This window comes from Somniosus microcephalus, chromosome 21 (assembly GCF_052327205.1).
Source record: "Somniosus microcephalus isolate GS21.2 chromosome 21, FLI_Smic_1.0, whole genome shotgun sequence".
NCBI lineage: Eukaryota > Metazoa > Chordata > Chondrichthyes > Squaliformes > Somniosidae > Somniosus > Somniosus microcephalus.
This window is the reverse complement of record NC_141007.1, coordinates 7,474,665-7,500,395: the sequence shown is the minus strand read 5'-3', so window position 1 is coordinate 7,500,395 and position 25,731 is coordinate 7,474,665. Positions and strand designations below refer to the sequence as shown.

At 50.8% G+C, this 25,731-nt stretch overlaps 1 protein-coding gene across 1 annotated transcript in view; it reads left to right on the top strand.

Moving 5' to 3' along the window:
• Positions 1-25,479, top strand: part of rsad1 (radical S-adenosyl methionine domain containing 1) — a 75,404-nt gene extending 49,925 nt beyond the window's left edge. Inside the window, exons 3-6 of the mRNA XM_085964081.1 lie at positions 4,857-5,061; positions 11,979-12,344; positions 17,387-17,450; positions 25,308-25,479. Coding sequence (XP_085820207.1) covers positions 4,857-5,061; positions 11,979-12,344; positions 17,387-17,450; positions 25,308-25,459 — 787 coding nt within the window. The 3' untranslated portion in view covers positions 25,460-25,479. The remainder of the gene's footprint in view (positions 1-4,856; positions 5,062-11,978; positions 12,345-17,386; positions 17,451-25,307) is intronic.
• Positions 25,480-25,731: the final 252 nt, after the last annotated feature.

Here is a 25,731-nt window from a genome sequence, read left to right as displayed (position 1 = left end):
TTCAACAATTTCAGATAATTATCCCTGCCCCCATTTTTCATGCAGTATGATTTTTGCCATTCCCATTTGCAACATTTTATCTTTCCTGCCTCTTACAAAAGTACAGGATGTTCTTTCTATTCCTTCCTCCCCTCCTAACCGCCCCCCCCCCCCCCTGTCTCTGCACCTGCTTATTATCTGTTACATCTCCAGCTTTTTCCAGTTCTGATGAAGGGTCCCAGACCTGAAACGTTAACTCTGTTTCTCTCTCCACGGATGCTGCCTGGCCTGCTGAGTATTTCCAGCATTTTCTGTTGTTATTTCAGATTTCCAGCATCCGCAGTATTTTGCAATTATGTTCTATCCTATTCCTGTACTCACTAGCACGTAGCACCGGGAGTAATCCGGAGATTACTACCTTTGAGGTCTTGCTTTTTAATCTCTCTCCTAGCTCCCTAAACTCTGCCTGCAGGACCTCATCCCTCTTCCTTCCTATGTCATTGGTACCGATATGGACAACGACCTCTGGCTGTTCACCCTCCCCCCTCAGAGTGTCCTGCAGCCGCTCAGTGGCATCTTTGACCCTGGGAGGCAACATACCATCCTGGATTCATGTCTGCGGCCGCAAAAACACCTGTCTGCTCCCGTAACTATCGAATCCCCTATCATTATTGCTCTTCCACTCTTTTTCCTCCCCCCCCCCCCCCCAGTGCAGCTGAGCCACCCGTGGTGCCGTGGACTTGACTCTGGCTGCACTCCCCAGTGGAACCATCGCCCCCACCAGTACTCAGAACAGAATACTGGTTGGAGAGCGCGATGCACTCCAGGGACTCCTGCCTGGTCCTCCTCTTCTGTCTGGCGGTCACCCATTCCCTCACTGCCTGCATACTCTTAAGCTGCGGGGTGACCACCTCTAGAAATGTGCTATCCACGTAACTCTCAGCCTCGCGGATGCACCGCAGTGACTCCAGCTGTCGCTCAGTCTCTGAAACACAGATCTCGATCTGCCGTAGCTGGTGACACTTCCTGCACATGTGGTTGTCCAGGCTACGTGAAGCGTCCAGGACATCCCACATGGCACAGGATGTGTACTCCACGGGTCTGAGCTGCCCTGCCATGCCTCTATTTAATAGACTAAGAACTAACTAAGCAGAAGTTTGGTGGCCAGCTTGTTGGGGACGATAGTGTTGAATGCTGAGCTGTAGTCTATGAACAGCATTCTGATGTAGGTCTCCTTACCATCTAGGTGATTCAGTGCAGCGTGTAGAGCAGTTGTGATTGCATCCTCCATTGATCTGTTTGCACGATAGGCAAACTGGTGTTGGTCAAGGGAGGCAGGAACACTGGCTTTGATGTGGGCTAAGACCAGTCTCTCGAAACACTTCATTATGATGGGTGTGAGTGCGACAGGTCGATAGTCGTTCAGGCACGTCACAGCCGTTTGTTTTGGCACAGGAATAATGGTAGCGGTCTTGAAGCATGTAGGGACTACTGCCTGGGCCAATGACAGATTGAAGATGGCGGTGAAGACATCAGCCAGCTGATCAGCACATTCCTTGAGTACCCGTCCAGGGATGCTATCCGGTCCAGCAACCTTTCGTGTGTTCACTCCGCGTAGAACACCCCTTACGTCGGAGGTCGACAGAGTGAGCACCTGGTCTTCCAGGGGTGGCAAGGCTTTGGTAGCCAGCTCCCTGTTGTCCCTGTCGAAGCGAGCGTAGAGCGTAGGGGTGCTGAGCCCCCTCCTCTACTCCCTCTTCACCCACGACTGTGTGGCTGTTAAGGGTTCCAACACCATCATCAAGTTTGCGGATGACACCACGGTAGTAGGCCAGATCACCAACAACGATGAGTCAGCCTACAGGGAGGAGGCCCAGCATCTCGTGAAGTGGTGCGCCGATAACAACCTGGCCCTTAACACCAAGAAAACAAAAGAAATCATTGTGGACTTCAGGAAGTCCAAAGGCGGAAGTCACACCCCCATCCACATCAATGGGGCTGTGGTGGAAAGGGTGGACAGCTTTAAGTTCCTCGGAGTCCACATCACGGAAGACCTCTCCTGGTCCCTCAACACCTCCTCTCTGATGAAGAAGGCCCAGCAGCGCCTATATTCCCTAAGGAGGCTGAAGGGATGTAATCTGTCACCCCTGATCCTCTCTAACTTTTACCGCTGCACTATAGAGAGCATCCTGACAAACTGTATCACAGTATGGTATGGCAGCTGTAGCTACTATGACCGGAAAGCCCTGCAGCGGGTAGTCAAAACTGCCCAACGCATTACCGGCACCCGGCTACCGACCATAGAGCACATATACCAGAAACGCTGTTTACGGAGGTCACTGACCATCATCAAAGACCCTACCCACCCCAGCCACAGTCTGTTCGCCCTCCTGCCATCTGGGAGACGCTACAGATGCATTCGCACCCGAACGACCAGATTTAGGAACAGCTTCTTTCCCAGGGCTGTCATCCTACTGAACTCCACAAATAAACTCTAAAGCCTGCACATCTGCCAATGCACTTTATTATGGTTATGTTTATGTTAATGTATTACAAGCCAAATGTATGTTGAATGTTTAAATGTCTTAATCTAAATGTACACTCTCGGGAGCCGCAAGCCTACATTTCGTTGTACTGCACTTGTGAACTAACAATGACAATAAAAGTTGATTTGATTTGATTTGATTTGAAATAAACTTAAAACTTAAAAAAAAACTCACCAGCTACTCACCAATCAGCTCCTTCCCTTGTGCCGACGTCACTTTTTCTACTCTGACGTCACTCTTTCGGATTCTGCCTCTGTTGAGCCACTGCCTCTTTCGCTCTGCTCCCACTCTGGTCTCGTCCAGGTCCGCTGCCTCTTTCACTCTGCTCCCACTCTGGTCTCGCCCAGGTCCGCTGCCTCTTTCGCTCTGCTCCCACTCTGGACTCGTCCAGGTCCGCTGCCTCTTTCGCTCTGCTCCCACTCTGGTCTCGCCCAGGTCTGCTGCCTCTTTCACTCTGCTCCCACTCTGGACTCGTCCAGGTCCGCTGCCTCTTTCACTCTGCTCCCACTCTGGTCTCGCCCAGGTCCGCTGCCTCTTTCGCTCTGCTCCCGCTCTGGCCTCGCCCAGGTCCGCTGCCTCTTTCGCTCTGCTCCCACTCTGGTCTCGCCCAGGTCCGCTGCCTCTTTCGCTCTGCTCCCGCTCTGGCCTCGCCCAGGTCCGCTGCCTCTTTCGCTCTGCTCCCACTCTGGTCTCGCCCAGGTCTGCTGCCTCTTTCGCTCTGCTCCCACTCTGGTCTCGCCCAGGTCTGCTGCCTCTTTCGCTCTGCTCCCACTCTGGTCTCGCCCAGGTCTGCTGCCTCTTTCACTCTGCTCCCACTCTGGACTCGTCCAGGTCCGCTGCCTCTTTCGCTCTGCTCCCGCTCTGGCCTCGCCCAGGTCCGCTGCCTCTTTCACTCTGCTCCCACTCTGGTCTCGTCCAGGTCCGCTGCCTCTTTCGCTCTGCTCCCGCTCTGGCCTCGCCCAGGTCCGCTGCCTCTTTCACTCTGCTCCCACTCTGGTCTCACCCAGGTCCGCTGCCTCTTTCGCTCTGCTCCCGCTCTGGCCTCGTCCAGGTCCGCTGCCTCCACTTCCTCTCGCGCTCTTTACAGCGCCGCTCCTCTCGCCCCTCCCGCTGATTAAACCCCCTTCACTGACCCTCTCCAGCTGTCTAGAGGCCCAGTAACTGAGCCGGACGCAGCAGTTGGATCCCCGGCTGCAGTGGCAGACTGGGTGTCGGGGCTCCAGAATTGGCCTCAGTGCCCCTGTACCATGGAGCATAAAGAATCAGCCGGGGTTCCCGCTGCTGATCACAAGGCAGTGAGTCCTGCTGGAGAGAGAGTGTGGGATGATGATCAGTGAGGGCTCTCCCCACTAAGGATCAGGTGCAACGAGGGATCGTGCCATGTGGGGGTGTGCGGGCGATGAGGAACAAGGCAGCTGGTCGGGACACAGTACAATTGCCGTTAAGACGGTCCCTCCTCCCCCCCCGTCCCCTCAGGTGCTGCTAGGCGGTGATGTGGGGTTGCTGGGAAGGGGGCGCTGTTTGCCGGCGGTGCTGGGTTGGTGGGGGGGAGTATTGTTTGCTGGGGGTGGGGGAGTGTTTGCCGGCGGTGTTGGGGGGAGGGCCGGTGTGTTTGTTAGCGGTGCTGGGGAGAGGGGGGGAGTGTTTGCTGACGGTGGCGGTGCTGTGGGGGGACTTGCCAGCGGTGCTTGGTGGGAGGGGGGGGTGAAGTACTTGCCAGTGGTGCTGGGGAGTGGGGGGGGATTGTTTGCCAGTGGTGCTGAGGGGGGGGGGGGCTCTGCCGGTGGTGATGGAGGGGGACGGGTGCTGGGTTGGAGCTTGCCGACTGCTGGGTGGGGGCCTAGCCGGCAGTGCGGATGCGGCGGGTGGGGAGGGGGTTAACGCTTGCAGGCGGTGCTGGGCGCTTCTTTGCCAGCAGGGGTTGGGCTGGTTGCCGGCGGTGTTGGGTGGGGGTCCTTGCCGGCGGTGCTGGGTTGGGCTGGTTGCTGGCGCTGCTGGGTGGGGGTCCTTGCCGGCGCTGCTGGGTGGGGGTCCTTGCCGGCGGTGCTGGGTGGAGGTCCTTGCTGGGTTGGGCTGGTTGCTGGCGGTGCTGGGTGGGGGTCCTTGCTGGCGGTGCTGGGTTGGGCTTGTTGCCGGCGGTGCTGGGTGGGGGTCCTTGCCGGCGGTGATGGGTTGGGCTGGTTGCCGGCGCTGCTGGGTTGGGCTGGTAGCCGGCGGTGCTGGGTGGGGGTCCTTGCTGGCGGTGCTGGGTGGGGGTCCTTGCTGGCGGTGCTGGAGTGGGTGGGGGTATCTGCTGGCAGTGCTGTCGTGCTCACTGTGGATTACTTGCAGGATCACTTCGGTGTTCATCGGTGGAGGGACGCCAAGCCTGGCCCGGCCGTCCACCATCGCCAGCATCTTGGAGACCGTTGCCAGGGCGACCCACGTCCCTCACAACATGGAGGTCAGCATGGAGGCCAATCCCACGTCAGCCGCAGCTTCCAGACTGGCCGAGTTCAAGGAGGCCGGAGTGACGCGGCTGTCTCTTGGGGTCCAGGTGAGGTTGGGCCGTGTGCCAGAACATTGGCAGGGGACAGGGACAGGGTGGACCTCTGGGCTTTTCTCTCCCTCTCTCCTGAAGGTGCTGATTCTTGGGATAAGATTGCCCGGTGCCTGCAGCCCCCTGCTCTCACCCATGTGATTGAAGGAGCAGCGAGCTGAGACCCGTTGCCTGTAGTTCCTGTGCCATGTGGGAACTCCAGGGCGCGTCTTGTGCCCTGGATAACCACGTGTGCAGGAAGTGCCTCCAGCTGCTCGAGCTCTAGCTCGGGGTTTCTGAGCTTGAGCAGCGGCTGGAGTCACTGCAGGGTACACGGGAGGCTGAGAATTTCCCGGAGCGCATGTTCCAGGAGATGGTCACCCCGCAGTTAGAGTGTCCAGGAGGTCAGTGAGTGGGTGGCCATCCGGCAGGGTAGGAAGAGGCAAGGCAGTGCAGGAATCCTCCGGGACTGTGGCACTCCCAAGCCGGTTTTCAATACTGAATACCAGTAAGGGTCACAGCACCTTGGAGGAGTGCAGTCTGGAGCACATCCACGGCACCGTGGGGCAAATGATTTCACAGGGAGGCACAGCAAAGTATAGAAATGCAGTGGTCATAGGGGATTCGCTAGCCAGGACGATAGGCGGGCATTTCTGCAACCGCCTGTGTGAGTCCCGCATGGTGTGTTGCCTCCCTGATGCCAGGGTAAAGGACATCACTGAGGGGGTGCAGAACATTCTGAGGGGGGGAAGGAGAACAGCCAGAAAGTGTGGTCAATGTGTGAACTAATGACTTGGGAAGGAAAAGGGTTGAGGTCCTGCAGTCAAGAGTTTCAGGAACTGGGAAGGAAGTTAAAAAGCAGGACCTCAAAGGTAGTAATCTCTGAATTACTCCCAGCATCACGTGCTAGGCGCAGTAAGATAAGACGGGTTAATACGTGGCTGAATAAATGGTGCAGGAGGGCGGGCTTCAGATTCCTGGGGCATTTGGACCAGTTCTGGGGCAGGAGGGACCTGTTCAAGGTGGATGGGTTGCACCTCAATAGGGCTGGGACCAATGTCTTTGCGGGAGGGTTACCTAGAGCTTTGGGGGCGGGTTGAAATTAATTTGGCAGGGGGATGGGCATCAGGATGAAACATTAGAGGAGAAACAAGGTGCAAGAGGACTGGGAAAGACAAAAAGCACTTGAGTAAAGAATAGTTGAGAAATAGGAGGGACCAGACAGTGGGCAAATGGAGTGCATGTGTGTAAATGCACATCGCGTGGTTAATAAGGTTGGTGAGCTGAAGGCACAAGTAGCCACATGGGATTGTGATATAGTGGCAATAACAGAGACCTGGCAGTATTGACCAAATAGACTATTATAGCACTGGAGAGGGATGATGTAGTTGAGGAACCAAAGACGGAGTCTATTTGGTTAGAATTAAGGAACAATAGAGGAGCTTTGTGTGAGTGAGTGGGCAATAAGATGGCAGATGGAGTATAATGTGGGGAAATGTGAGGTTATTCACTTTGGTAGGAAGAATAGGAAAACAGAACATACTTTAAATGCTGAGAAACGATTAAATGTTGGTGTGCAGAGAGATTTAGGTGTCCTTGTACATGAAACACAGAAAGCTAACGTGCAGCTACAGCAAGCAATTAAGAAGGCAAATGGTATGTTGGCCTTTATTGCAAGAGGGTTTCAGTACACGAGTAAGGAAGTCTGCTACAATTGTACAGAGCCTTGGTGAGACCACACCTGGAGTACTGCGCACAGTTTTGGTCTCCTTATCTAAGGAAGGATATATTTGCCTTGGAGGCGGTGCAACGAAGGTTCACTAGATTGATTCCTGGGATGAGAGGGCTGTCCTATGAGGAGAGATTGTGTAGAATGGGCCGATACTCTCTGGAGTTTAGAAGAATGAGAGGTGATCTCATTGAAACATACAAGGTCCTGAGGGGGATTGACAGGGTAGATGCCGAGAGGTTGTTTCCCCTGGCTGGAGAGTCTAGAACTAGGGGGCATAGTCTCAGGATAGGACTGAGATGAGGAGAAATGTCTTCACTCCGAGGGTTGTGAATCTTTGGAATCCTCTGCCCCAGAGGGCTGTGGATGCTGAACCGTTGAGTTTTTTCAAGGCTGAGATCAATAGATTTTTGGACTCTAGGGGAATTGAGGGATATGGGGATCGGGCAGGAAAAAAATGGAGTTGAGGTCAAAGATCAGCCATGATCTTATTGAATGGTGGAGCAGGCTCGAGGGGCCGTGTGGCGGAGCAGGCTCGAGGGGCCGTGTGCCTTACTCCTGCTCCTAACTCTTATGTTCTTATGGGCTATTAGGCTACTGGGTGGATATTGTAGGCCACTAAATGGTGGGAAGGAGAAGGAGGAGCAAATTTGCAATCAAATTACAGGAAGAACTACAGAGTAGTGATAATGGGGATTTCAATTATCCTAATATGGACTGGGATAGTAACAGTGTAAAGGGCAAAGAGGGGGAGTAATTCCTGAAATGTGTACAAGAGAACTTTCTTGATCAGTGTGTTTCCAGCCCAACGAGGAAAGAAGCAGTGCTGGATCTAGTTCTGGGGAATGAAGTGGGGCAAGTGGAGCACATTTCATTTGGGGAACAGTGATCATAATATCATCATCAGGTTTAGAGTAGTTAAAAAGGACAAGGGACAATCAAGCATAAAAATTCTTAACTGGAGGAGGGCTAATTTCAGTGAGTTGTAAAGGGATCTGGGCCCAGGTGGATTGGAATCAAACATTGGTGGGCAAAACAGTAAATGAGCAATGGGAGGCCTTCAAAGAGGAGATGGTTCGGGTACAGAGTAGACACATTCCCATGAGGGGAAAGGAAGGGCATCCAAAGCCAGAGCTCCCTGGATGACTAAAGATATAGAGGCTAAAAGGAGGCCTATGACAATTGTAAGGCTCATAATACAGTAGAGAACCAAGCTGAATGTAGAAAGTACAGATGAGATCTAAAAAACGGAATAAGAGGGGCAAAGAGAGAGTATGAGAATAGATTCGTGGCTAACACAAGAGGGAACCCAAAAGTATTTTATAAATACATAAATAGTAAAAGAGTAGTCAAAGGAAGGGTCGGACCAATTAGTGACCAAAAAGTAGATCTTGTGGAGGCAGAGGGCATGGCTGAGGTACTAAATGAGTACTTTGCATCTGTCTTCACTGGAGAAGAGGATGTTGCCAATGTAGCAGTAAAGGAGGAGGCAGGAGCGATATTGGATAGGATAAAAGTAGATAAAGAAGGTACTTAAAAGGCTGGCAGTCCTCAAAGTAGAAAAGTCACCCGGTTCAGATGGGATGCAGCCTTGGTTACTGAGGGAAGCTAGGGTGGAAATTGCAGAGGCTCTGGCCACAACCTTCCAATCCTCCTTGGATATGGGGGTGGTGCCAGAGGACTGGAGGATTGCAAATGTTACATCTGTTTACAAAAGAGGAGAGGGATAAACCCGGCAACTACAGGCCAGTCAGCCTAACAACGGTGGTGGGGAAACTTTTAGAGACAATAATCCGGAACAAAATTAATTGGCATTTAGAAAAGTAATGGTTAATAAATGAAAGTCAGCACAGATTTGTTAAAGGCCAATCGTGTTGGACTAACTTAATCAAGTTCTTTAATGAAGTAACGGAGAGGGTTGATGAGGTTAGTGCGGTTGATGTGTATATGGACTTTCAAAAGGTGTTTGATAAATATCACATAATAGACTTATTAGCAAAATGAAAGCCCCAGGGATTAAAGGGACAGTGGCAGCGTGGGTACAACACTGGCTAAAGGACAGAAAGCCGAGAGTAGATTTTCAGACTGGAGGGTGGTATACAGTGGTGTTCCCCAGGGAGTTGGTATTAGAACCACTGCTGTTTATGATATATATTAATGACCTGGACTTGGGTTTAGGGGGCACAATTTCAAAGTTTGCAGATGACACAAAACTCGGAAATGTAGTAAACAGTGAGGAGGACACAGACAGACTGGTGGAATGGGCGGACACGTGGCGGATGATGTTTAATGCAGAGAAGTGTGAAGTGAGACATTTTGGTAGGAAGAATGAGGAGAGGCAATCTGAGCTAAAGGGTACAATTGCAGTAATGCCAACCCCACCGTCTCAGAAATCATGAGACAAACTCTTAAAAATCATGAGATTTGCTAAGAAATCATGAGTTGCTATTTTTTTCAAACATAAACCCAATACAGATTGACCGCTTGTTTATAAACCTCATTAGTGGCTTTATTTAATCTCTTGACAGGTCACAGCTCTTCACAAAAACTATATTACCGCATCTGCTAATGCTTTACAAAAAACTTTTAAAAAATGCCCCCCGTTATCTCCACCTGGTGCCCACCGCGCAATGCAGCCCCTGCCACTGCCAACCAAAGGCAAGTTTTGCGAAAAAAATCAAAAACACCTTCCCATGGAGACAGGGGGCGCGACCAGTGTCGGCAGCTCGCCCCCAGTATGCAGGTGTGGCCCGAGGACCGATTCCTATCCATCCTCAGGCTTCTTGCTTCCGAGCCCGCCCTCCTGTGTTATAAAAAAAATTCAGGGACGTCCTGTAACACACCGAGTATTTTTTGCTGTATAAAAAATAGTTATACAATTAAACGTATATATTTATTATTATTTTTCTTTTACTTACTTAATGTAAGAGCAGGAAGGTGCCAGTGTTCAATCCCTGGCCTATAGGGAGTTACCAGATCTGAGCTAGGGTGGCAGTGAGGCAATGCTATCACTGCCCACTGCTCTGTGCCCAACACCCCCTGAAGACACCATTGTATCTCCTTCCTATTCCATCCCAAATAACAATATCCCTTTAAGAACAAGAGAATACACCTGTAAAGCAATGGAATCACTTGAACCCTCAGATTACCCTTCCAATTTAACAGGTTTAACGAGTTGCAGAGTAAATGCAATACTAACAGCTCCTAACAGTTACTGTAAGAAATTAACTAAACTTTAATGATAACCAATTGGCATTCAGACGGTGCAGGCTGGGAGTTGTAGTCCTTGCCCTGGTTGCTCTGCAAGCCATCAGGGAGGACTACATTTCCCAGATGAAGGGGGATTGGGAACTGCAGCCCCATCCTGAGCTGCTCCGAGGGGAGGGCAGTGGCCATGTGACTGAGGCTGGTTATATGGCTGTGGATAATCATGTTCAAGTGAGCAAAGCTTTCAATGAATGCTTGGATGGATAGGAATCGGTCCTCGGGCCACATCTGCATACTGGGGGCGAGCTGCCGGCACTGGTTGCGCCTCCTGTCTCCATGGGAAGGTGTTTTTGATTTTTTTCGCAAAACTTGCCTTTGGTTGGCAGTGGCAGGGGCTGCACTGCGCGGTGGGCACCAGGTGGAGATAACGGGTGGCTTTTAAAAAAATGTAGCAATGCATTTTAATTTACAGCAAAATGACCTTATTTTGCACCAAGTCAACTTTACTGGAGTTTGATATCTCTCTCTCTCTCTCTCTCTCTCTGTACAGTCTTAAACTTCATGGCATCCAGTGGCGGGGGGGTGGGGGGAGTTGGTAATGTGCTTCATAATAGTAGACTATTTACTTACCGAGATTTATCCCAGAAGAACCTCACCCACGCTGAGTGGTGCCAGTGCGCATGCACAGTATCTGGACTATCCCAATGGTAGCAGGGGTGGGGGAAGAAAAACCAATGGCAGTGGTGGGCGACAGACTAGTATGGGACAAACCAACTCACCGACCCCCGGTTGAGAACCCCCACATGTCCCCAGCAACCAGGGAAGTTATCCTAAACTTTTATTAAAAAACTGGTTCGGCCTCAGCTGGAGCATTGTGTTCAATTCTGGGCACCACACTTTAGGTTACTAGAATGGTACCAGGGATGGGGGACTTCAGTTATGTGGGGAGACTGGAGAAGCTGGGATTGTTCTCCTTGGAGCAGAGAAGGTTAAGGGGAGATTTGATAGAGGTGTTCAAAATCATTAATGGCTTTGATAGAGTAGATAAAGAGAAACTGTTTCCAGTGGCGGGAGGGTTGGTCACCAGAGGACACGGATTTAAGATAATCGGCAAAAAAACCAGAGGCGACATGAGGAAATATTGTTTACACAGCGAGTTGTTGTGATCTGGAACGCTCTGCCTGAAGGGCGGTGGAAACAGATTCAATAATAACTTTCAAAAGAGAATTGGATAAATACTTGAAGGGAAAAAACTTACAGGGGAGTGGGACTAATTTGTCAGCTCTTTCAAAGAGCCTTCATGGGCATGGTGGGCCGAATGGCCTCCTCTGTGCTGTATCATTCTATGATTCTAAGCCTTAAAAAACACTCTGATCTGAGGTCCTGCAGTCAGAGTTTGGGAGCTCTGACAGAGGGAGGATTCCCTGTTTTTTAACAATAGGGGTGTTAGCAAAGTGTTACAGGAAGTCAGTGTGATGTTGACAGGAAGTGGGTATTACGTGCAAGACTTTAACATGTCGGTAAATGATTTAGAAAGTTCTTCCAAATAGCCATTAGCTGCTTTGTAGCACGGTGCCCAGAGCCTTTACAATCTGATTCCTTGCGTGCACTTCTGTGCTTTCATCCTCCTCCTCCTCCTCCTCCATCTCCAATCCCCTCCTCTCCACACGCCACCACCCCCCCCCCGAATAGCCTGTCGACACTCACTGAATTTTTATTGAACACTCTCGCTCTGCTCCACCCCAACAAGGCCCCAGCCCTGACCTCGGGAGAGTGCCTCGACTGCCCCAGTGTGATCACTTTCCACTGAGTGAGGCAAGGGGCCCGTGCTCACCAGGAACTGGGTGGAAACCCCCTCACGTAGGACCTTGAACCCAGCAGATAGTCTGGGGTTGGATTAGAAGCCAGGTCCCGTGGGCGAAAGGCCATTGTGTGACTCGGTACCCCGCCCACCAACAGGCCGTCTAATTCTGCGCACTCTTACCCGATTCAAACATAGGCTTTACGAGACCGTGACCTGAGGATTCTGGGAAGAGACCACACGGCCCGAGAAGCCCTTCGGAGCCTGGAGGAAGCCAGGAAGCTCTACCCCGGTCGCACGTCTGTTGACATCATATTTGGGCGTCCAGGACAGAGCCTGGAATCGTGGGAGGAGGAGCTGCAGGAGCTGGTCGCGCTGTGTGACCATCACGTGTCGCTCTATCAGCTGACGTTGGAGAGGGGGACGGCCCTTTTCAAGCAGGTCCACGAGAAGGTTCTGAGCGTGCCCGACCAAGAGACAATGGCAGAGATGTACCAGACAGCAAGGAGCATTCTGGGAAAGGCGGGATTCCATCAGTACGAAGTGTCGAACTTTGCTAAAAATGTAAGAGATGGCAGGTGGTAGCGGGGTCTGGGTGGGGCAGTGTGCCCGACACTCGCCCTTCGCCTGTGGGGGCTGTGTTCACATCCGGCCACCAGACTGACGGAATGTAATGTTGGCTGTAAGGGCCTGTCTGGACAGACTGAAACTGGTTCTGCTGAAAGGTCATCGATCTGAAACCTTAACTCTGTTCCTCTCTCCACAGATGCTGCCTGACCTGCTGAGTATTTCCAGCATTCTCTGTTTCTGTTTGAAGCTGGATCATATTGCCCATGGGCCCACATCACAGGGCGGGCGTTAAATGGGGGAATGTCACTCAGAGCGGCTGCTATCCAAATGGAAATTTAAGCAGCATTGTTGGGCACCAGCTCCACACCAAGAATTAGGGCATTAGTAGCTTTATTGTGAGGCCTGGACAGTTATCTTAATCTGTCATAGGGTCGAGGCACATTGTTGGGACAGTGTAGAGGGAGCTTTACTCTGTATCTAACCCCCTGTACCTGCCCTGGGAGTGTTTGATGGGACAGTGTAGAGGGAGCTTTACTCTGTATCTAACCCGTGCTGTACCTGCCCTGGGAGTGTTTGATGGGGCAGTGTAGAGGGAGCTTTACTCTGTATCTAACACATGCTGTACCTGCCCTGGGAGTGTTTGATGGGGCAGTGTAGAGGGAGCTTTACTCTGTATCTAACACATGCTGTACCTGCCCTGGGAGTGTTTGATGGGACAGTGTAGAGGGAGCTTTACTCTGTATCTAACCTGTGCTGTACCTGCCCCGGGAGTGTTTGATGGGACAGTGTAGAGGGGGCTTTACTCTGTATCTAACCTGTGCTGTACCTGCCCTGGGAGTGTTTGATGGGACAGTGTAGAGGGAGCTTTACTCTGTATCTAACCTGTGCTGTACCTGCCCCGGGAGTGTTTGATGGGTCAGTGTAGAGGGAGCTTTACTCTGTATCTAACCCGTGCTGTACCTGCCCTGGGAGTGTTTGATGGGGACAGTGTAGAGGGAGCTTTACTCTGTATCTAACCCATGCTGTACCTGCCCTGGGATTGTTTGATGGGACAGTGTAGAGGGAGCTTTACTCTGTATCTAACCTGTGCTGTACCTGCCCCGGGAGTGTTTGATGGGACAGTGTAGAGGGCACTTTACTCTGTATCTAACCCGTGCTGTACCTGCCCTGGGATTGTTTGATGGGGACAGTGTAGAGGGAGCTTTACTCTGTATCTAACCCGTGCTGTACCTGCCCTGGGAGTGTTTGATGGGACAGTGTAGAGGGAGCTTTACTCTGTATCTAACCCGTGCTGTACCTGCCCTGGGAGTGTTTGAATGGACAGTGTAGAGGGAGCTTTACTCTGTATCTAACCCGTGCTGTACCTGCCCTGGGAGTGTTTGATGGGACAGTGTAGAGGGAGCTTTACTCTGTATCTAACCCGTGCTGTACCTGCCCTGGGAGTGTTTGATGGGACAGTGTAGAGGGAGCTTTACTCTGTATCTAACCCCCTGTCCCTGCCCTGGGAGTGTTTGATGGGGCAGTGTAGAGGGAGCTTTACTCTGTATCTAACCCGTGCTGTACCTGCCCTGGGAGTGTTTGATGGACAGTGGAGAGGGAGCTTTACTCTGTATCTAACCCGTGCTGTACCTGCCCTGGGAGTGTTTGATGGGACAGTGTAGAGGGAGCTTTACTCTGTATCTAACCCGTGCTGTACCTGCCCTGGGAGTGTTTGATGGGGACAGTGTAGAGGGAGCTTTACTCTGTATCTAACCCGTGCTGTACCTGCCCTGGGAGTGTTTGATGGGACAGTGTAGAGGGAGCTTTACTCTGTATCTAACCCGTGCTGTACCTGCCCTGGGAGTGTTTGATGGGACAGTGTAGAGGGAGCTTTACTCTGTATCTAACCTGTGCTGTACCTGCCCAGGGAGTGTTTGATGGGACAGTGTAGAGGGAGCTTTACTCTGTATCTAACCCGTGCTGTACCTGCCCTGGGAGTGTTTGATGGGAGAGTGTAGAGGGAGCTTTACTCTGTATCTAACCCGTGCTGTACCTGCCCTGGGAGTGTTTGATGGGACAGTGTAGAGGGAGCTTTACTCTGTATCTAACCCGTGCTGTACCTGCCCTGGGAGTGTTTGGTGGGACAGTGTAGAGGGAGCTTTACTCTGTATCTAACCCCGTGCTGTACCTGCCCTGGGAGTGTTTGGTGGGACAGTGTAGAGGGAGCTTTACTCTGTATCTAACCCGTGCTGTACCTGCCCTGGGAGTGTTTGATGGGACAGTGTAGAGGGAGCTTTACTCTGTATCTAACCCGTGCTGTACCTGCCCTGGGAGTGTTTGATGGGACAGTGTAGAGGGAGCTTTACTCTGTATCTAACCTGTGCTGTACCTGCCCTGGGAGTGTTTGATGGGACAGTGTAGAGGGAGCTTTACTCTGTATCTAACCCATGCTGTACCTGCCCTGGGAGTGTTTGATGGGACAATGTAGAGGGAGCTTTACTCTGTATCTAACCCGTGCTGTACCTGCCCTGGGAGTGTTGGATGAGACAGTGTAGAGGGAGCTTTACTCTGTATCTAACCCGTGCTGTACCTGCCCTGGGAGTGTTTGATGGGACAGTGTAGAGGGAGCTGTACTCTGTATCTAACCCGTGCTATACCTGCCCTGGGAGTGTTTGATGAGACAGTGTAGAGGGAGCTTTACTCTGTATCTAACCCGTGCTGTACCTGCCCTGGGAGTGTTTGATGGGACAGTGTAGAGGGAGCTTTACTCTGTATCTAACCCGTGCTGTACCTGCCCTGGGAGTGTTTGATGGGACAGTGTAGAGGGAGCTTTACTCTGTATCTAACCTGTGCTGTACCTGCCCTGGGAGTGTTTGATGGGACAGTGTAGAGGGAGATTTACTCTGTATCTAACCCGTGCTGTACCTGCCCTGGGAGTGTTTGATGGGACAGTGTAGAGGGAGCTTTACTCTGTATCTAACCCGTGCTGTACCTGCCCTGGGAGTGTTTGATGGGCCAATGTAGAGGGAGCTTTACTCTGTATCTAACCCGTGCTGTACCTGCCCTGGGAGTGTTTGATGGGACAGTGTAGAGGGAGCTTTACTCTGTATCTAACCCGTGCTGTACCTGCCCTGGGAGTGTTGGATGAGACAGTGTAGAGGGAGCTTTACTCTGTATCTAACCCGTGCTGTACCTGCCCTGGGAGTGTTTGATGAGACAGTGTAGAGGGAGCTTTACTCTGTATCTATCCTGTGCTGTACCTGCCCTGGGAGTGTTGGATGAGACAGTGTCGAGGGAGCTTTACTCTGTATCTAACCCGTGCTGTAATTCACGCATCCCAACACTAGATCCTCCTATTCCTTGCAATTCATTACTTTACTTTAAACAGATCTGTCACCCTCACTCCCCTGGTGAGTGTCTTATATTGGTGCAAAATGGCCCCTGTTTTGATGTGTTTCACTCTTAAATATAAATCCAGCTGTGTCTGTGTGTGAAATCGGTCTCACTCTTAATCAGAAAACCCGTCCCAATATCTCCTCAGTACTGTATTGACAGACTGCTTTTCAAACATACATTTATTCTCTGAACTATGTAGCTTGTACTAAGGTGACTTGCTGTGCTGAAGCAGCTGGGAGCTACCTTACACATTGGCTCCAGGTCCAGAGCCACCTAGGGCACAGGCTGAGTAATTACTTGTACCCAGTGATGTGTGTGTATAGCAACAGCCACTGTGGGAGCTGGGGAGCAGTGAGTGAATCGGTGGTCTGAAATAGGTGCAGACTTCTTGGAGATTTAAAGAGACAGAGGTGAAGATTAATTTGGAAGAGAAAGTAGATACTTGAACACTTTTGTTGCTGAGTTGTTTAGTTGGGTGGCATGAGTCGAGATGTTAAACACTCTTAGAGTTCAGGGGAATCAGCTGCTGGTCACCCTCTCAATGTAGGGTAAGCCTGGCAACAGTGGGCATCCTTGGGCGGGTGATTCTTCGAAGAAGAGAATAGAAGAAGCATTTAAAAGGGGAGGGGGTGACTCCTGCGATGGCTCGCTGGGCGAAAGCACTGCCTGGTGCAGTACTGAGCCCCACAGACCAGGAGAGCAGCTGGGTTCACTGATCTCGGCTTGGGCAGTGGTGGGATGCAGGGAGTGCTATCATTGGCCTCAGCACCCTGGACTAATGTGGGGAGAGAAATCAGCCAGGGTTGCCGCTCCCAGCCGCTGCCCAGTGACTTCCGTCAGACAGTGTGCGTGTTGGGACAGGATCAGGTGTGGCTATGGCTGCCCTTGGACTTACCCTCCTGGCACTCAGAAGGGGCATGTGGGTGAGGCAGCAGAGAGCAGCCCGTACCCATGGAGCCCACCTGCCAGGGGCATCCGCACCTTCAGGAGAGGAGGGGGGCAGGTTAGAAACATAGGGACAGAAGTAGGCCATTCAGCCCCTCCAGCATGTTCTGCCATTTAATTAGACCATGGTCATAACCAGAGGTCGCAAATTTAAGGGAATTGGCAAATGACCGGGGGGGGAGATGAGAATTTTTTTCACGCAGCGAGTTGTTGTGATCTGGAATGCGCTGCCTGAAAGGGCGGTGTGAGCTGATTCAATAGTAACTTTCAAAAGGGAATTGGATAAATACTTGAAGGGAAAACATTTGCAGGGCTGTGGGGAAAGGGCAGGGCAGTGGGATTAATTGGAGAGCTCTTTCAAAGACCGGCACTGGCACAATGGGCCGAATGGCCTCCTTCTGTGCTGTATGATTCGATGATCTGTACCTCAACTCCGTGCGTCTGCCTTGGTTCCATATCCATTACTACCCTTGCCTTACGAAAATCTATCAAGGTTATAAAAAGTGAGATTCCAGAATAAGTAGATCAGTGTCTGTCCTTTAGGTGCCTGGCCTGTTCCGTTTCACAGCTCGCTGCTCCCTCTGACATGTCTGTGTGTGTCTGCGGGGAGGTGCCCTGTCGGTGAGTTACAGGATCCCAGCCCTGCTGCTGTTGCTGCTGTTGCTGCTGTTCCCCGTGCAGTTATACTGCTCACCACTGCTCTGCTTATTTCCCAGGGAGCTGTGAGTGTCCATAACCTGGGCTATTGGAAAGGAAGGCAGTACATCGGAGTGGGCCCAGGTCAGTTACTCATTGTCTACGTACATTACCTGCACATTACGTTAGTGGGTTTTGCGGTGTGTAAATCAGGTCACGTGAGTGCGTGGTGGGGCAGTGGGTTACACATCTGCCCTTCCCCTCGAGCACCAGGCTGGAAGTTTTTTCCAAACTTAATTTTTGTGGTTTATAGTTTCTAGGGTCTCTGTTGTGTAGCGGGGAGTGGTAGTAAACAATGGCCCTTGAGTATATCATTTAATTGTAGTGTAATTAGTGGTATTGATTTGATTTAATTTAATTTGAATTAATTAAAGGGTAAGTCATGGCAGCACAGCTCGGTCCCGTGGCATGCTCCTCCTGCACTATGTGGGAAATCAGGGACACTTCTTGTGTCCCTGACGACCATGTGTGCGGGAAGTGTATCCAGCTGCAGCTACTGACAGACCACATTGCGGCGCTGGAGCTGCGAATGGATACATACTGGAGCATTCTCGATGCTGAGGACATTGTGGATAGCACGTTTAGGGAGTTGGTCACACCGCAGGTAAAAGCTGCACAGGCAGGAAGGGAATGGGTGACCACCAGGCAGAGTAGTAGGCGCAGGCAGGTAGTGCAGGGGTCCCCTGTGGCCATCCCCCTCTCAAACAGATATAACACTTTGGATATTGTTGAGGGAGATGGCTTATCAGGGGAAGGCAGCAGCAGCCAACTTCCTGGCACCATGGGTGGTCCTGCTGCACAGGACGGGAGGAAAAAGAGCAGGAGAGCTATAGTGATAGGTGATTCTATTGTAAGGGGAATAGATAGGTGTTTCTGCGGCCGCAAACGAGACCCCAGGATGGTATGTTGCCTCCCTGGTGCAAGGGTCAAAGATGTCTCAGGGTGGCTGCAGGGCATTCTGGAGGGGGAGGGTGAACAGCCAGTTGTCGTGGTGCATATAGGTACCAACGATATAGGTAAAAAACAGGATGAGATCCTAAAAGCTGAATATATGGAGTTAGGCGGTAAATTAAAAAATAGGACCTCAAAGGTAGTAATCTCAGGATTGCTACCAGTGCCACGTGCTAGTCAGAGTAGAAATAGAAGGAGATTTCAGATGAATACGTGGCTAGAGGAATGGTGCAAGGGGGAGGGATTCAAATTCCTGGGACATTGGAACCGGTTCTGGGGGAGGTGGGACCAGTACAAACCGGACGGTTTGCACCTGGGCGGGACCGGGACCGATGTCCTAGGGGTAGTGTTTGCAAGTGCTGTTGGGGAGCGTTTAAACTAAAATGGCAGGGGGTTGGGAACCTGTGCAGGGAGACAGAGGAAAGGGAAGCAAGGATAGAAACAAAAGACAGGAAGGAGAAAAGCAAAAGTGGAAGGCAAAGAAATCAAGGGTGTAAATCAAACAGAGCCACAGTAAATAATAATTCTAAAAGGACTAAGAGTGTTAAAAAAACAAGCCTGATGGCTTTATGTCTTAATGCGAGGAGTATTCGTAATAAGGTGGATGAATTAGCTGCGCAAATAGATGTAAATGGATATGATGTAATTGGAATTACGGAGACATGGCTCCAGGGTGGCCAAGGCTGGGAATCCAACATCCAGGGGTATTCAATATTCAGGAAGGACAGGCAAAAAGGAAAAGGAGGTGGGGTAGCATTGCTGGTTAAAGAGGAGATTAACATAATAGTAAGGAAGGATATTAGCTCTGATGATGTGGAATCTGTATGGGGAGAGCTGAAAAATACCAAAGGGCAGAAAACGTTAGTGAGAGTTGTATGCAGACCCCCAAACAGTAATGCCGAGGTTGTGGATGGCATTAAATGGGAAATTAGAGACGCGTGCAATAAGGGCACAGCAGTTATCATGGGTGACTTTAATCTACATATAGATTGGGCTAACCAAATTAGTAACAATACTGTGGAGGAGGAATTCCTAGAGTGTATACGGGATGGTTTCCTGGACCAATATGTCGAGGAACCAACTAGAAATCAGGCCATTTTATACTGGGTATTATGTAATGAGAAAGGATTAATTAGCAATGTTGTTGTGCGAGGCCCCTTGGGGAGGAGCGATCATAATATGATAGAATTCTTCATTAAAATGGAGAGTGAAGTAGTTGACTCAGAGACTAGGGTCCTGAATTTAAATAAAGGAAACTACGATGGTATGAGGCACGAGTTGGCTAGGATAGATTGGGGAACGTTACTTAAAGGGTCGACGGTGGACAGGCAATGGCAAACATTTAAAGATCGCACGGATGAACTACAGAATTTGTTCATTCCTGTTTGGCATAAAAATAAAACAAAAAAGGTGACTCAACCGTGGCTAACAAGGGAAATTAGGGATAGCATAAGATGCAAGGAGAGGACATATAATTTGGCCAGAAAAAGAAGCAAACCTGAGAATTGGGAGCAGATTAGGATTCAGCAAAGGAGGACAAAGGGATTAATTAAGAGGGAGAAAATAGATTATGAGAGTAAGCTTGCAGGGAACATAAAAACTGACTGTAAAAGCTTCTATAGATATGTGAAGAGAAAAAGATTGGTGAAGTCAAGCGTAGGTCCCTTGCAGTCAGAATCAGGGGAATTTATAATGGGGAACAAAGAAATGGCAGACCAATTAAATACATACTTTGGTTCTGTCTTCACAAAGGAGGACACAAATAACCTCCCAGAGATGTTGGGGAACATAGGGTCTAATGAGAGGGAGGAACTGAATGAAATCAGTATTTGTAGGGAAATGGTGTTAGGGAAATTGATGGGATTGAAGGCCGATAAATCCCCAGGGCCCTAGAAATAGTAGATGCATTGCTGGTCATCTTCCAAAATTCTATAGACTCTGGAACAGTTCCCGTGGATTGGAGGATAGCTAATGTAACTCTACTATTTAAAAAGGGTGGTAGAGAGAAAACGGGGAATTATAGACCGGTAAGCCTGACATCAGTAGTGGGGAAAATGCTAGAGTCCATTATAAAAGATGTAATAGCAGAGCACTTGGAAAACAGTGACAGGATCGGACAAAGTCAACATGAATTTACAAGAGGTAAATCATGCTTGACTAATCTACTGGAATGTTTTGAGGATGTAACTGGTAGAATAGATTAGGGAGAACCAGTGGATGTGGTATATTTGGACTTTCAGAAGACTTTCAATAAGGTCCCGCATAAGAGATTAGCGTGCAAAGTTAAAGCACATGGGATTGGGGGTAAGGTACTGACTTGGATAGAGCACTGGTTGGCAGACAGGAAGCAAAGAGTTTGAATAGACGGGTCTTTTTCTGAGTGGCAGGCAATGACTAGTGGGGTACCGCAGGGATTGGTGCTGGGACCCCAGCTATTCACAATATATATAAATGATCTAGACCAGGGAACTTGATGTAATATTTCCAAGTTTGCAGACGACACAAAGCTGGGTGGGCGTGTGTGCTGTGAGGAGGATGCCGAGAAACTGCAGTATGATTTGGACAGGTTGGGTGATTGGGCAGATGCATGGCAAATGCAGTATAATGTGGATAAATGAGAGGTTATCCACTTCGGTGGCAAAAACAGGAAGACAGATTATTATCTGAATGGCAATAGATTGGGAAAAGGGGAAGTGCAGCGAGACCTGGGTGCCCTTGTGCACCAGTCGCTGAAGGTAAGCATGCAGGTGCAGCAGGCGGTTAAGAAGGCAAATGGTATGTTGGCCTTCATAACGAGAGGATTCGAGTACAGGAGCAAGGATGTCTTGCTGCAGTTGTACAGGGCCTTGGTGAGACCACACCTTGAGTATTGTGTGCAGTTTTGTTCGCCTTATCTGAGGAAGGATGTTCTTGCCATGGAGAGAGTGCAGCAAAGATTCACCAGACTGATACCTGGGATGGCAGGAATGACGTATGAGGAGAGATTGGGTCGATTAGGCTTATATTCGCTGGAGTTTAGAAGAATGAGAGGGGATCTCATTGAAACTTATAAAATTCTAACAGGACTAGGCAGACTAGATGCAGGAAGGATGTTCCCGATGGCAGGGGAGTCCAGAACCAGGGGTCACAGTCTAAAGATAAGGGGTAAGCCATTTAGGACTGAGATGAGGAGGAATTTCTTCACCCAGAGAGTGGTGAACCTGTGGAATTCTCTGCCACGCAGGGCAGTTGAGGCCAATTCATTAAATATATTCAAGAAGGAGTTGGATATATTTCTTAAGGCTAAAGGGATCAAGGGATATGGGGAGAAAGCAGGGACAGGGCACTGAATTTGGATGATCAGCCATGATCTCATTAAATGGTGGAGCGGGCTCGAGGGGCCGAATGGTCTACTCCTGCTCCTATCTTCTATGTTTCTATGTCACACATGGACTGGGTTTGCTCTCAGGTCAGGTTGTGCTGAACATGGACCCACAGCACAAACTGGGGCTTAGTCAGCACCAAGGCCCAGAAATTGGGCCTCGTGTCGCCGTTTCTCAGGCGCTATGTGGCCTCCTAAGTCTCCAAAATGGCGGGCAGGACACGCGGCCGCTCTTCCAGCTGGCAGTGGGAAGGACAAACGAGAGGCACCGGAAGCCAGCATTGGGCCCATGGCCAGCTAGAAGCCCCCAGCGGGCTCCACTCAGAAACCATGCCTTGGGATCGCCTGCAGCAAACGGCGGACCCTGTACCGCAGAATGGGCCAGTGCCCGGTGGGCCCTGTATCGTATGATGGGGCAGTGCCTGGCGGGCCCTGTATTGTATGACAGGGCAGTGCCGGGTGAGCCCTGTACCACAGGATGGGGCAGTGCCCGGCGGGCCCTGTATTGTAGGATGGGGCAGTGCCCGGTGGGCCCTGTATTGTATGACGGGGCAGTGCCCGGTGAGCCCTGTACCGCAGGATGGGGCAGTGCCCGGCGGGCCCTGTATTGTAGGATGGGGCAGTGCCTGGCGGGCCCTGTATTGTATGACAGGGCAGTGCCGGGTGAGCCCTGTACCACAGGATGGGGCAGTGCCCGGTGGGCCCTGTACCGCAGAATGGGCCAGTGCCCGGTGGGCCCTGTATTGTATGACGGGGCAGTGCCCGGTGAGCCCTGTACCGCAGGATGGGGCAGTGCCCGGCGGGCCCTGTATTGTAGGATGGGGCAGTGCCTGGCGGGCCCTGTATTGTAGGATGGGGCAGTGCCTGGCGGGCCCTGTATTGTAGGATGGGGCAGTGCCTGGCGGGCCCTGTATTGTAGGATGGGGCACTGCCCGGCAGGCCCTGTACCACAGGATGGGGCAGTGCCCGGTGGGCCCTGTATTGCAGGATGGGGCAGTGCCCGGTGGGCCCTGTATTGTAGGATGTGGCAGTGCCCGACGGGCCCTGTATTGTAGGATGGGGCAGTGCCCGGCAGGCCCTGTATTGTAGGATGGGGCAGTGCCCGGTGGGCCCTGTATTGTATGACGGGGCAGTGCCCGGTGAGCCCTGTATTGTAGGATGGGGCAGTGCCCGGTGAGCCCTGTACTGCAGGATGGGGCAGTGCCCAGCGGGCCCTGTATTGTAGGATGGGGCAGTGCCCGGCGGGCCCTGTATTGTATGACGGGGCAGTGCCCGGTGAGCCCTGTACTGCAGGATGGGGCAGTGCCCAGCGGGCCTTGTATTGTAGGATGGGGCAGTGCCCGGTGGGCTCTGTATTGTATGACGGGGCAGTGCCCGGTGAGCCCTGTACCACAGGATGGGGCAGTGCCCGGCAGGCCCTGTATTGTAGGATGGGCCAGTGCCCGGCAGGCCCTGTATTGTAGGATGGGCCAGTGCCCGATAGGCCCTGTATTGTAGGATGGGGCAGTGCCCAGCGGGCCCTGTACCCCAGGATGGGGCAGTGCCCGGTGAACTGTGTGCTGCAGGAGGGTGAGCCGCACAGAACAGGACACCAGCGAGCTTAGAATCATGAATGGGAAGTCGTGATCAGGTGACATGAAACTTAGCATTTAAAAGCAAGGCTAGAATTGTTAGATTGTTTGGGAGAATCTTTCCTATTAATTCACTTTTATCCCGGTTGTCTTTAAATGTCTCCTCCAGAGACTTGAGCCCATATTCCAGGCTGACACTCTAGTGCAGTGCTGAGGGAGTGCTGCACTGTCGGAGGTGCCGTCTTTCGAATGAGACGTTAAACCGAGGCCCCGTCTGCTCTCTCAGGTGGACGTAAAAGATCCCATGGCACTATTGGAAGAAGAGCAGGGAAGTTCTCCCCGGTGTTACATCACTAGTTCGTGGTTACAGAAACATCCTGAGCAAGCTGGGCCCGTGCCCAAGCATTTATACTCCTTGGATGGCGCCACCAGCTGACCGCCCAGTGTTACTTCATGAGTCATGATAAGATTCATGACAGTCATTATCACATTGTTTTTTTGTGGGAACTTGTTGCCGCGTTTCCTATATTACGACAGTGACTACACTTCAAAAGCGCTTAATGGGCTGTAAAGCGTTTCAGGACATCCTGAGATTGTGAAAGGTGCTGTATCAATACAAGTCTTTCTTCTTTAGGCACTTATATAATCATAATATGATTGGGCAGAGTCAACACAGATTTATGGAAGGGAAATCGTGTTCGACAAATCTGTTTTTTGAGGGTGTAACTAGCGGTAGATAAGGGGGAACCAGTGGATGTGCTGTATTTGGATTTTCATAAAGCATTTGATAAGGTGCCACACAAGAGGTTGTTACACAAGATCAGGGCTCATGGGATTGGGGTTAATATAGTAGCATGGATTGTGGATTGGTTAACGGACAGAAAACAGTGAGTAAGGATAAACAGGTCATTTTTGGTTTGGCAGGCTGTAACTAGTAGGGTACCGCAAGGATCAGTACTTGGACCTCAGCTATTCACAATCTATATCAATGATTTGGATGAGGGGACCAAATGTAATATATCCAAGTTTGCTGATGATACAAAGCTGGGTGGGAAAGTAAATTGTGAGGAGGATGCAAGGAGGCTGCAAAGGGATATAGACAGGCCAAGTGAGTGGGCAGATGGAATATAATGTGGAGAAATGTGAAGTTATCCACTTTGGTAGGAAAATTAGAAAGCAGAATATTTTTTTAAAAGGAGAGATTGGGAAATGTTGGTGTTCAGAGGGACCTGGGTGACTTGTACACGAATCACTGAAAGTTAACATGCAGGTACAGCAAGCAATTAGGAAAGCAATTGGTATGTTGGCCTTTACAAATTGATTCAGGAGTACAAGAGTAAAGACGTCTTACTGCAATTATATAGGGCCCTGGTGAGACCACACTTGGAGTATTGTGGACAGTTTTGGTCTCCTTACCTAAGGAAGGATATACTTGCCATAGAGGGAGTGCAACGAAGGTTCACCAGACTGGTTCCTGGGATGGGGGGATTGTCCTATGAGGAGAGATTGAGTAGACTAGGCCTATATTCTCTAGAGTTTAGATGAATGAGACATTGAAACATACAAAATTCTTACAGGGCTTGACAGGGTAGATGCAGGGAGGATGTTTCCCCTGGCTGGGGAGTCTAGAACCAGGGGTCACAGTCTCAGGATAAGGGGTCGGCCATTTAGGACTGAAATGAGGAGAATTTTCTTCACTCAGGGTTGTGAATCTTTGGAATTCTCTACCCCAGAGGGCTGTGGAGGCTCAGTCATTGGGTATATTCAAGACAGAGATCGATAGATGTTTGGATATTAAGGGAATCAAGGGATATGGAGATAGTGCTGGGAAAGTGGAGATGAGGTGGAAGATCAGCCGTGATCTCATTAAATGGCGGAGCAGGCTCGAGGGGCCGAATGGCAGAACAGGCTCGAGGGGCCGAATGGCCTACTCCTGCTTCTATCTTCTATGTTTCAGCCATGATGTTATTGAATGGCGGAGCAGGCTCGAGGGGCCGAATGGCCGACTCCTGCTCCTATTTCTTATGTTCTTACGTTCCTGTGGTTCTTTCTTTCTAGGTGCACATGGCAGATTTGTACCATGGGGTGAGGGTAAAACTCACAGAGAGGCGAGGATACAGACCCTGGAGCCTAGCAACTGGCTCAGGGAAGTGAGGCGGTTTGGTCATGGAACCAGGAAGAGAGTGCAGCAGAGCAAGTTGGACATGTGAGTGAATGTGCTTTTAATTTGATGATCAAGCACCAGTAGACGTGGGAATAATCGTAAATCGGCTCATTAAAACAGGTGCTCCCAATTCACTGGGAGCTGTATGTGCCCTGCTCTTCCCGTTACTAATCCTAGTAAAAAAGACTCCTCGAGGTACTTGTTTCTTTGTGCTTGTTTTATTGGCCCAGAAATTCGGGTCGGGGGCTTCCCGCGGGTGCAAGCCTCCGACCTGCACTTACCTTGCGCGCTGGCCGTTGAGCTGTGGGCCCGCGTGCG